A 12695-nucleotide genomic window follows, 5' to 3' on the forward strand; every position below is an offset into this window, starting at 1 on the left:
ATCACTTATCCATCTCATTAATATGCTTATCCTGGATGCAAATGTGAGAAGAGTGTAAAGTCTCTTTTCATTTGATAATATCAAAGCTTTACCGGCAGACCAAGTATCAAAACTAAAGGATCCACAATCAACTCCTTATCAAAGATAAGTGTCCCAGTATCTTTGTAACTGATTACATGACCAAAGACCAAAGTGAGGAGGGTGCCAACTTGTGTGTTAAACAGTGTTTAATATAATACTTGACTTTTTTTTTTTTTTTTTTTTTAACTCTGTTAAATGTGATAATCTTTGACACAGATAGTTTAAAGTCGGAGATTATTGGGGGTGGTAACAGGTCACGCGACGGGAGGCGTTCCCGCGGTGCGCGCGCTCATTGGTGCACGAGCCTGGGGTCCGAGGTTTGGCCGGTTCTCTTGACCCTGACGTCACATCAGAGAGGAGAAGAACACCTGCTGCTCTTGTGTGGGACATGGAGCCACTGGTATGAACATGATCTGTCTATTGTTTATGAATCTTTGTTTAATTATTTGCTCCGGACGCCTATTATAATAACGAGTGTACAGAGCTACACAACGCGACGCGCCAAACTTATATCGCCTTTGTTGTAATCAACGAAGAACGCTTTGAAGTGTAACGTTACACGGCTTTGGTAGTTATAATAACGTTAGCTAACTAATTTTGCGAAATACCTTAGCAGTATGAACACGGGAAAAGTGTTTTTGTTTCACTTTTTGTTTTGCTTCCTTTATTAAAAACACGGAAAATAAACAACGCCGGAATTTTGCGCCTTTAAAAAAAATAATAATTCACCTTTCTGAATTCAAATGATATGATTATATAAATCTATTGCCGAGCTTTTCAGAAGTTATGGTTATAATTTGTCGTGAAGTGAAAGTGGCTTATCCATCCATCCAACTACTACCCCAAAATACTGTATTCGCATTTATGATAGACTTTTGACCACAGTTTCATGTCATCTAAAGTCTTTATTTATAGCTATGGTAGCTAACATACTCATAATTCATAAAGAGAGTTTTCTTTATTCAAAGTTTATCTAAACAATATGGAAACTATCCAAAACTCTGTTAATCCTAAAACTAAATGTGTCCTTTTAAGATGTACATTTATTACTTTTTTGTTAACCTGGCAACAAACAAATAAATTTGTTTTTATGCAGCTAACAAAATACAGTATGTTCTAAGAACGTTCAGCTAACATTCCCATTAGGTTATATTTCAAGAATGTTCTCTGAACATTCCAAAAGTATAGTTTTTTAAATGTTTTTCTTAGTTATGCAAACATAATAGACAATAAATTTCAAAATTGCAAACATTAATGGACATTAAGTTTTTTCAACGCTCTAACATTTAAAAAAAAATGTAAGATGAATAAATAAAGTTTTTTTGCTAACGTTTTTTGAGAACATTATTAAAGATCATACTGAAACGTTACTGGAACATAACTTTAAGGGAACCTTCTGACAATCTTAGCTGTTTATGTAAAGATTATATTGATGTTTTGAGTCTACTTAAACTTATTATGTAGGTTTTTAAAAAAAAAAATCTTAATGAACATGTAATCTTATCAAATGAATACTAATTTTTGGCCAATCAAATACGCAAACTGCACATAAGCTAAATGCAACCAAATACAAGGATTGCTGTTTTGATACCGTTTATGTATGAACTGTTTAAATTTCATGTTTGGTGTCTACTTAAACCTGTTTAGGTAATTTCACAAAGTTTACACAATGTCTTATTTTGGCCAAGTAATTGCGAATAAAATGTAAATTTTATCAAATTAATGTTCATTTTTGGCCATTCTGATTCACAAACCATGCAACCTAACCTAAATGCAACCAAAATTATGTTTTGCGCTTACAGTTTTGATACTGTTTATGTATGAACTATTTCTATTTCTGCTTTATTGAACATGTAACATTGTGTATATTAGAGTGTGGACGGTGCAGAAGCTGATGGCTTCTTTGACATTCTGGAGGAGAGGAGGCGGAGCAGTGACTTAAGCCATGCCTTCCGGACCTTTAACCCTCAGCCATACCGTGGGGCCACGCCCATTTCAGCTGCCGCGCTCAACAGGATGGTGCTTGAATCACAACACCTGAGCTACGTCATACAGGAGGTGAGAGACAGAGAGCGATGCTTATTAAAAGAAGATGCCACACCAGTTTTTCTCACCGTCTCTCGCTCACACATAGATTATGGTTGAATGTGACGAACCGCGTGAGGCGCTTTTAGAGAAGGCGTCTGCGCTGCTGGACGAGATGAGTCAAAACCTTCAGCTGGGATTCATTCGTCTGCTGGGCTTCGCAATGAGCAAAGTTTTTAAGAGCGTCTTCAGCTCTATACACGTCAATGAGGATGGACTCACACGGGTTAGAGTTCTTCTGTTCTTTTAAAAATACATTTTCTTTTAAAAGTAAAGCTTCACTGAATTCTGGCTTCATTCAGCTCCAGCAAGCCATTCAGGAGTATCCCGTCATCCTGTTGCCCAATCACAGGAGTTACATGGACTTCATGGTTCTGTCTTACATCATGTTCACATATGACCTCTCTATCCCCGTCATTGCAGCTGGAATTCGCAAGTATCTATTGATTTTTAATGTAACTGTAGGTGGCAAAATCCCACAGTCACATCATATTTTGAATGTAAAATGCAACTAAATGCTGTCATATCAAAACATAAACATAAAACTACTTGTAGTCAGGCTGTGATAGTAAGTTATTTCTCTACTCACCTCTATCCAAATCTGTCCATGTTTATTTCTCCTACAGCTCTGATGGGGATGAAGCTGATTGGTGAGATTTTTCGGCGGTCAGGAGCGTTCTTTATCCGCCGTGCCATTGGCTCAGACAAGCTGTACTGGGTGGTGCTGTCTGAGTACGTCAGAACCATTGTGCAGGTGAGAATTTATTTTATTATTAGAGGTTATTTGTCTAGAAATGATCGTACAGTACTATTAAAAGTTGTGGGGTTGGTCATTTTTATTTTTTTATTTAAAGAAGTCTCTTCTGCTCACCAAGGCTGCATTTATTTGATTAAAAATACAGGAAACACATTATTATTGTGTAATATTATTACAATTTAAAAAACTCTTTCTATTGCAAAATATTTTAAAATGTCATTTATTCCTGTGATGCAAAGCTGAATTTTCAGCATCATTACTCCAGTCTTCAGTGTCACATGATCCTTCAGAAATCATTCTAATATTATGATTTGCTGATTGAGAAACATCTCTGATTATTATCAATATTAAAAACAGTTTTGCTGCTTAGTACTTTTGTGGAAACCATTTTTTTCAAGATTCTTTGATTAATAGAAATATTCAAGAACAGCATTTATTTGAAGTATATTTATTTTAGTAAAATTCTAAGTGTCACTTTTGATGTTGATTGTCACTTTTGATAAATTTAATGCATCTTTGAATAGAAATATTAATTTGTAAAAAGAAAAAGAAACAAAACTGTTTGAATGTAAGGAAGAAATTTTAATTTAATAGACTAACATTTAAATTTAAATTAACATTTAAATTTTAATGTACTAGACATAACACTTTAATAACACTGATAAATGTAATCTTTAACAAATCTTAAAATGAATATCCATCTTCATACTGTACATTATAGATTCAGTTGTGGAATTTAAAACAATTAATTTTAGTTTTTAATGCTTAATGATCTTTCAAAAAAATGGACTGTTTACTTTTTTAATGCATGTTCCGGATCCTGATTTGTACAATTAATTAGTGCAGATTATTACAGATCTCTAATAATACTCCTGAATATGTATTTGGAAATAGCCATCTACGGAGCCCTTTACAGGACATTGTGGTGGGAAAAATTCGGGGTGAATGGAAAATATTCAGGGTGGGAGGAAAAATTTTTCAAATGTTTTGCGTTCTCTCGCAAAGATATTTGCGTTCCCTCGCAAAACTTTTGCGTTCTCTCGCAAAGCCATTTTAGTTCGGACAAACGCTTCCTGTTTACTTTGCAGCTTGCAGTGGTTATAGCTCATATGTTCACAATGGAGCGGTTCATAGAGTTTTATTTTGAACTTGCTCTCAAAGTAATACAGTCACATGTCGAAGCACGGTTTTGGGACATTCTAAAACGCTTAATGTGGCTTAATGTTTTAAAACAGTGACATTGGAGGACTAAATTCGATAATAATAAATCCTGATAAAAATTATTAGGATAGCATTAATAACCTTATTAATAATATTACTATTAATAAAGCAGAATATGAATGCAACACCCTGCACGTTAAGCCTTTTCTTCCCCATAGAAAACGCTTAAGGTAGGCTATAATGAAAGGTTCATGCAGCTCGTATGTTCACAATGAACCGCTCCATTGTGAACATTCGAGCTATAACCACTGCAAGCTGCAAAGTAAACAGGAAGCGTTTGTCTGATCTCAAATGGTTTTGTGAGGGAACGCAAAAGTTTTGCGAGAGAACGCAAATATCTTTGCGAGAGAACGCAAAAGTTTTGCGAGGGAGAGAACGCAAAACATTTGAAAAAATTTTTCCCTCCCACCCTGAATTTTTTCCATTCACCCCGAATTTTTCCCACCACAATGTCCTGTAAAGGACTCCGTAGCCATCTTATATTGCACTACACTTATTTAGCCCCAAAAATATAATTAGCACCGATACTCACAGTAGTTGTTTTTCTGCAGACAGGATATGCTCCATTAGAGTTTTACGTTGAAGGATTACGGAGCAGAACGCTGAAATCTCTCACACCAAAACTAGGTAAGTTTGTAGTTAATATAGTAAGCTGTAAATGCGGGGTTCTGCATGTTCTCCAGTTGTGTTTGGATCCTCCCAGGAATGATGCACATGGTGTTGGAGCCCTTTTTTAAAGGGGAGGTGTTTGACATCAGTCTGGTGCCAATCAGCATCAGTTATGAGCGTGTGCTGGAAGAGTCGCTGCTCGCTCATGAGCTGCTGGGAGTGCCTAAACCGAAAGAGACCACAGGGGTACAGTCTGTTTACAACACAAAGAGAGCCGAAGTCTAATGTGTTTCAAAATATCTGAGCTCTTGCTGTGCATCTGCAGGCTTTGCTGAAGGCCAGGACTGTGCTGAAGGAGGATTACGGCTGCATGCATGTGTACTTTGGCAACACTGTGTCAGTCAGAGACCTGGTGAAGGGAAAAATAAACCACAGACAGTATAATCTGGTACCCAGGTAATAAACACACTAGGGTTAATATTGTTAACTAAACCTAAAACTAAAAAAAAAAAAAAAAATCATTACTTGAAATAAAATACATTTTATTTTAAATAAAATCTACAAAACTTCAACTTATTTTATTTCAACTAGTTGCCTATGCAATCTTTATCATTTTCATGAAGTTTATAATGAATAAAATAACAAACTAAAACTGAAATAAAATAATAAGTATAAGAAAACTAATAAAAATGACAAAAACACAACAATAAAAACTAAAATGAAAACAGAAAATATAAAAATGAATTGTAATTTAAAATATTCATACAAAAATTCAGTAGTATTTCTGTGATACTAAAATAACACTGATGCAGACTTGCCTATTTTTTAAATATACTATATATAAATACTTGTTCATTCATTTATTATGAATAAAATTGTTCAATATGAAATATTTAAATATTATTAAATAAAAACAACAAAATGATATTGAACTAATATGTTCATCAAAAAATATTTTTTAATTTGGCTTAATTTTGTAAGCTTTTGTTGTTTATATTTTTGTCCAAAAATAATGATCAAATAATGAGTCAAAATGGAGATTTTAACTCCCTGTCAGAGTATTATTTTTTTAGTTGACAGCCACCATCAGCTGTGATTTTTGATCATATTCACAAATCTTTCATGACACATTATTTTGTTATATGAAATATGTTGTATGAATAGGTAAACAGTGAATATACACACACACAAAAAAAAAGAGAACAAAAGAGAAAGAACAGAGCCTCTGTTTAAAGAAATTTAGATATTTGAAAACAAGGATTGCAAAAATAATGCCGCCCAATAACGTGCAATAAAGCACAGAAAATGTCGCCAATGGTGGGGAAAGAGTTAAAAATCATGATTGATATTCAGTCCCCACACTGCAAATGCAAGGTCAAGTGGAGTGTTACACAGTGTGTGTGCTGATGAATCCTGCACGTTTTTGCATCTTGTTATTCCATGCAAATAGACAAATACTGCACGAAATATACATACTCCATACTGCAGAAGTAGTAGCATGCTATTATTAGCACAAAAAAACTCACTCTTTTTTGTCTCATTAACAGAGACCTGCCTATGAAGCCCAGTAAGGAGATGCAGGAGTTTGTATCTGGTCTCGCTCACATGATCATCCGTCTGCAGGAGAGAAATGTGGTACTGAGCGCCTGGAACCTGATGGCTGTGGTTCTCCTTCAGAACCTCCAGGGAATTGATTTGGATCTGCTGACCCATAAAACCCTGTGGCTGAGGAGACTCACCCTGCGGTTTGGAGCTCATCTCAGATGGCCCAGTAAGGATGTGTGCAGAGATGAGGCTCTATTAATAAACGTGGTATCGCATTACACCATACTACATAAAAATACAATCAGCTGGTGGCTTCAGTGCTTTCTAGACAGCTTCTGTTGCATGCTGTCAATTGGCAGTCATTTGTCAGTTTGAATAAGAAAAATCTTACAATGGACATCTATAGGGCAGGACATTAAAATACAAGCCAAAACTGAACATTACACATAAATAAATGAGACTAGCATGATTAAAATCACTTACGAACTGTTCAAAATGATATCTCATATGTCACCGCCTATTCTAGCCATGTAAATGCAGTTATTTATTTCTAATTGATGCGCATAAATACCAGAAAAAGTTGAAAAACTTGATCATAACCAGAACTTCATCAACTGTTTTCCCACAACTTTAGAGCTTGTTGTGGCAAATTAAATAATCACTCTCACCATGTAAGAGACAAACTCACTCAGTTGTCTTTCAAAGGTTTTATTCTTTGCTAAGAAGGTCAGACAGTCGTACAGAAACACAAGTCGCTGCAGAGTGTGACGAAAAAGTGAGGGTTCCCTGCACCTTATATGTGACCCTGGACCACAAAACCTTAAGTCTTAAGTCACTGGGGTATATTTGTAGCAATAGCCAAAAATACATTGTATGGGTCAAAATTATCGATTTTCTTTTATGCCAAAAATCATTAGGAAATTAAGTAAAGATCATGTTCCATGAAGATATTTTGTAAATTTCTTACCGTAAATGTATCAAAACTTAATTTTTGATTACTAATATGCATTGCTAAGAACTTCATTTGGACAACTTTAAAGGTGTTTTTCTCAATATTTAGATTTTTTTGCACCCTCAGATTCCAGATATTCAAATAGGTGTATCTCAGCCAAATATTGTCCGATCCTAACAAACCATACATCAATGGAAGGCTTATTTATTCAGCAATTTCGAAGAATTGACACTTAAGACAGGTTTTGACGTCCAGGGTCAGATATCTCCCTCAGCATTCAAGGTTACAAATTCCTAACAGCTGTACTTTTCCACACATGGTAAGAAAATAAAAAGAAACACTCCACTATATCATACTTCTAAAGCGCTGTCCCTTATATTTAGGGCCTAGACGACCCTCTAGGTCATGGACAGGCACCCTTTGTTCTCCCAGTTGACCCCCTCGTCTCCGTTTAGGCCCCTCACTTTAATTCACTGTGACTTGCACAGCAGTTCTAAGTTAAGCATGCACTAAACAATGTTTCATGAGCATATAGAATCATGTCAAATCAACCAAAATGAATTTTTCTTCAACAAGCTCAAATAACATTTTTGTACAGAAGAATTGATTTTACAACCATAAACCCTCTGGAATTTCCCATAGACTTCCATTGTACTGTAAGTGCATTACTGTAAACACAATTTCAGCTCATTTTTACAAACATAAAATCATCAGCAGATGCTGTCCATAAAGAAAGCACTAACATATTATAACTTGAGCTGTGTACTTCACTACAGTTAGAAGATTCGTGAGCTCTTTCCAAGGGTCTCTCACTACTAGTTTAGTTTTCTGTGTATTGTGAACATCTTGTAAAGGTTCTTTAACTCTGGGACTAATGCCAAACATGTGAATGGGATCAGCAGGGTCCAAAAACAACAACAAAACCCCCATTCAGGGCCGTTCCTACAGCAACCACACATACTGACCGTTCAATATGGGGTAAACAGGACAGAAGTTCTTAAGTTTGTGTGTTGAGTCTTTTGGATACTGAAGTTTGTTGTTTAAGTTTCTGTTAATTCCAATAAAAACTTCCTAATAGCAACCACTCATCGCAAAACTCCACTCACATCTTCATCAGAAAATCTAAAAAATCATTTAAAAGTATATTTGAAGAGTCTATTTGCAAAAACAGATAACTGTTTTTTTTTTTTCATTTTCAAAAATCATGTTTTGTTACTATATTATCATGTTTTTATTGTGTTAGCTGTATTTTGTAGTTATTTTTTAACCCAATCAAAATAGATTAATTGGAATGCACAATGAAAAACATGATTTTCGAAAATTGTTAAAAACAATTAAGAGTTCTGTTTTTGCAAATGAACTCTTCATTTATATATATATATGAAAACATACCATTCTCTCCTCTTTTTGTGTGTAGAGAATGTTTCGGATTCTGAGGTGATGTCATGGAGCCTGAGCCTGCATCACTCAGTGGTGCGCTGTGAGAAGGGGCGTGTCTGTTTGGTGGAGGAGGAGGGGCCAGGGCCTGTCACTCAAGAGGAGGACGTGTTCAGACGTGCTGCTGCTGTGCTCATGTGCGCCTCCTACAGGAATCAAGCAGTACATGTATTCACAAGACCAGCTATGGTGGCGGTCGCTATGACAACAGCTGCAAGAAATAGGACAGGTGAGTCATATCACAAGTAGTCAACTATATAGGGCCACATGATTTCTGCAATTCAGACAGAATCATGGAATACAGTCACAAATATGGAATTGACTGTATAATGCGGAAATTTGAATGAATAAATCAATTTTATAATTAAATTGTATTAAATTATAAAACACAGAAACATTCTAAAAAAAAAAAACATTCTCAAATAGACATCCTTTTTGTTGATTTAAATTGTATAAAACCATGAAAATGGAATCCAGAAACATTAAAACAGAAAAAATGGAATTTAAGGAATAAAATAAAAAGGGAATTTGGGTTAATTTAGCTCCAACTATATTCCAAATGCTGACTTTTTTCTTTTGAGGGATATTTTGAGGAATTTCCAATAAGTTATTTTTCATGCATGGAAATAAAAGAATTGCACGACTATTCAAACTTGGAACTTATGATTTTCAGTAAATAAATTACTTAAATGTCTTTTTGTTCCTCACAGAGCTATTGTTTGACTCAAGAACGGTTCGGATAAAGCACAAAAATGATATTTACTATTTCTATTGTTCTCTTGGCACTTTTTTGTAATTTTTTTGAACTCAACAGCCTCGGTGCCCATTCACTTTAAATGTCAATAGAGCAGTGTGCTTAAGTGTTGTGTTCCACAGAAGAAAGAAGTCAAACAGGTTTAGAAAGACATGAGGGTGAATAAATGAATTATTATTGTCAAACATTTGACATTCCTTTCTAGACAACGTCTTTCATCATTTTAAGTTCCTGCTGGAGCTCTTTTCCAATGAGTTTGTTTTTACTCCTGGTCAAGCTGTTCAGGTGAGTCACACTGTTTAAATAACTGTTAAACATGTGACATCCATCTAAACATCCGTTTCTCTCTCAGGACTTTGAGGAGGGCTGTTCTTTGCTACAACAGTCTGGTGTAATCGGCCGCTCTGATGAAGAGATCTATGTGAGGGACAATGGCCAGGAAACCATCATCTTCCTCAGAGCGATTCTGCAGCCTTTCATTGAGAGCTACCAGGTGATTGTAGTCATTTGCACATTTGATCACACCAGAATTAAAGGAATCTACTCACCCTCGGGTCATCCAAGATGTAGAGGAGTTTGTTTCTTCATTGAAACAGATTTAGAGAAATGTAGCATTACATGACTGTCTCACCAATGGATCCTCTGCAGTGAATGGGTGCCGTCAGAATGAGAGTCCTTAAAAACATCATAATAATCCATAAGAAAATTCTCACCACTCCAGCCCATCAATTAATGTCATGTGAAGCCAAAAGCTGTGTGTGTATAAGAAATGAATCCATCATTAAGGCGTTTTTAACTTTAAACTGTTGCTTCCAGCTAAAATACTTGTTCCATAGTCCATAATAACGCTTCCTCCAGTGAAAAAAGTCCATCCCCTGTTATCCTCTCACATCAAAATCCCCCCACACGTTTGTTTAGAACTGTTTTCATTTGTATTTTTCTCTCCTGATTAAAACTTTTTTACTGGAGAAAGCAACGTTATGGATAGAGGACTCATATTTTAGTCACAAGATGTAAATTGATGGACTGGAGTGGTGTGGATTATGGTGATGTTTCTATCAGCTGTTTGGACTCTCATACTGACGGCACCCATTCACTGCAGAGGATCCATTGGTGAGACAGTCATGTAATGATTACATTTCTCTAAATCTGTTCTCATGAAGAAACAAACTCATCTACATCTTGTATGGCCTGAGGATGAGTACATTTTAAGCAAATTTTCATTTTTGGCTGAACTGTTCCTTCAAATGATGATGATGTGTTTAGGTGGTGTTCAGGTACCTGTGTGAAGAGAGTTCGCAGACATTCATAGAGAAGATGTTTTCAAACAGCATCCGCGGTTTCATCATGAAGCTCTTTATTTCAGGTGTGGGTCATTTCCAGTTGGAGATTTCTGGCAATATCTGTGAAATAATCTTGTGAATTATGTAACAGATTAATGCAATCAGATAATGCTATAATTAAAAGATTATCTTCAATCTGTCTTATTCTCTCAGGTGAAGTCGAGTCGCATGAGTGTTTATCGTCTGACCTCCAGAAGAACGTTCTCTCAGCTTTGCACAGGATGGCTGCTGTGACCAAAACTAAAGTGTAAACAGCTTCAACACTTCTAAGAAATTGAATTTGAAACTGGAAGTGATTTATGAACACAGAAATTAAGATGATTATAACATCTGTTTTTCAGTGAAGACCAGAATGAGTTTAGAGTGAATAAATCTGCAGTGAAGAGAATATGGGATATGCTGAGTAAGATTATTGATTGATTTTTGTTCTGATCTACAGCCTTCTATTGCAAATTAAAGGGTGTTTCTGCTCTGTTGTATACTGTAATTTGTTGTACTTCCTCTTCTTCATTACAGGTGATGGATGCACCCCTCAGATCAGTGTAGACGCCAGACTGTGATGAGAAGAATCAGACGACAGCAACTCTCAATTCTTTTATTGTAGAATTGCTAATATGTGACCCTGGAGCACAAAACCAGTCTTAAGTCGCTGGGGTATATTTGTAGCAATAGCCAAAAATACATTGCATGGATCATAATTATTGATTTTTCTTTTATGCCAAAAATCATTAGGACATTAAGTAAAGATCATGTTCCGTGAAGATATTTTGTACATTTCCTACCGTAAATATATCAAAACTTAATTTTTGATTAGTAATATGCATTGCTAAGAACTTCATTTGACAACTTTAAAGGTGATTTTCTCAATATTTAGATTTTTGTTGTAGCTCGGCCAAATATTGTCTGATCCTAACAAACCATACATCATTGGAAAGCTTATTTATTCAGCTTTCAGAAGATGTATAAATCTCAATTTCGGAAAATTGACCTTTATGACTGGTTTTGTGGTCCAGGGTCACATAAGTACTGTATGTGTTTTTAGTGTAAAACACAGAACAAACCTGCAGAAGTAGAACATCGTTTATTTTCAACTGTTATTGCAGTATAGATGATTTAATTTTATAGATCTTGTAAAAATCACACAGATAATAATGGTATTTAACAGCAAAATGTACATTTTAAGATATACTTATCTTTAAGTATTCTTTTAAAACACATGTTTAACATGCAATTTAACTCATTTTAATTTTGGTAAACAATTGCATTAAATATATTTTTGTATGATAGGCCTATCATTGTAATAAAATCTTGATTACTGGTGTACTGTATATTCCTTCCTTGATTTTTCCCCAAGCAGCACAAAGAAACAAAATTAAAGTCCCCCCTTTAAAAGATAACAGAAAGTCAGTCATAAATCATGTCAACACAAATAGTTGAGATGTAGTTAGCCAAACAGGTAAATCGTTTACAGCACCTTTAAAGGAATAGTTCATGTAATAGTAATAATGTCCCAATGCGTAATACATTTGAACGAATCTCTTGATACAGTTCATAAAGGTCTGAATGATTCATTTACGAATCAGACTGGTCCGGTTCTCAACTCACTGATTCAGTGATCTCAGATCTGGTCATAACGGCTAACAGCTCACTGGCAGGAAAGATTTATAGGGAATAAATATTGATCATGCAAACCTATTGTACAGCTTTAAAAGCTACTTTATGGTGTCGGAAATGGAACTATTCTTTTAAGGAATTGTCAACTGTTTTCTCTCTTTTATCCTAACACGTGATCATTCAACAGCATTTACGTATTTCTCCACCTGTCCTCTTTGTTTCTGTAATTCCTTTCTCTGTTTTTCCTGTTCTCTCTCCCATTCTTCCATGTCCTCTTCAGAAAGAAGTAGCCTCTGT

At 35.3% G+C, this 12695-nt stretch overlaps 1 protein-coding gene and 1 long non-coding RNA gene across 2 annotated transcripts; one reads left to right on the forward strand and one right to left on the reverse strand.

Moving 5' to 3' along the window:
• Positions 1–339: 339 nt before the first annotated feature.
• gnpat2 (glyceronephosphate O-acyltransferase 2) lies at positions 340–12104 on the forward strand. The gene is made up of 16 exons (XM_058755516.1): positions 340–481; positions 1954–2139; positions 2216–2392; positions 2469–2598; positions 2793–2920; positions 4696–4771; positions 4848–4999; positions 5079–5209; positions 6301–6524; positions 8668–8916; positions 9647–9726; positions 9794–9934; positions 10708–10807; positions 10938–11031; positions 11126–11187; positions 11301–12104. The coding sequence occupies exons 1-16, from the start codon at positions 470–472 to the stop codon at positions 11342–11344; spliced, it is 1986 nt and encodes a 661-aa protein (XP_058611499.1). The 5' UTR covers positions 340–469; the 3' UTR covers positions 11345–12104.
• On the reverse strand, positions 6533–10919 carry LOC131526866 (uncharacterized). The gene is made up of 3 exons (XR_009267543.1): positions 10723–10919; positions 8643–8833; positions 6533–8372 (listed from the first exon to the last, which is right to left on the reverse strand). It is a non-coding gene; the product is annotated as an uncharacterized LOC131526866 (long non-coding RNA).
• Positions 12105–12695: the final 591 nt, after the last annotated feature.

Source organism: Onychostoma macrolepis, chromosome 20 (genome assembly GCF_012432095.1).
Source record: "Onychostoma macrolepis isolate SWU-2019 chromosome 20, ASM1243209v1, whole genome shotgun sequence".
Classification (NCBI taxonomy): Eukaryota; Metazoa; Chordata; class Actinopteri; order Cypriniformes; family Cyprinidae; genus Onychostoma; species Onychostoma macrolepis.

Bases quoted from the DNA above. Each gene is read 5' to 3' on its own strand.
- gnpat2 (XM_058755516.1), top strand. The intron at 2,393-2,468 runs GTTAGAGTTCTT...GGCTTCATTCAG, and splicing joins ATGAGGATGGACTCACACGG to CTCCAGCAAGCCATTCAGGA. The intron at 4,772-4,847 runs GTAAGTTTGTAG...GGATCCTCCCAG, and splicing joins ATCTCTCACACCAAAACTAG to GAATGATGCACATGGTGTTG.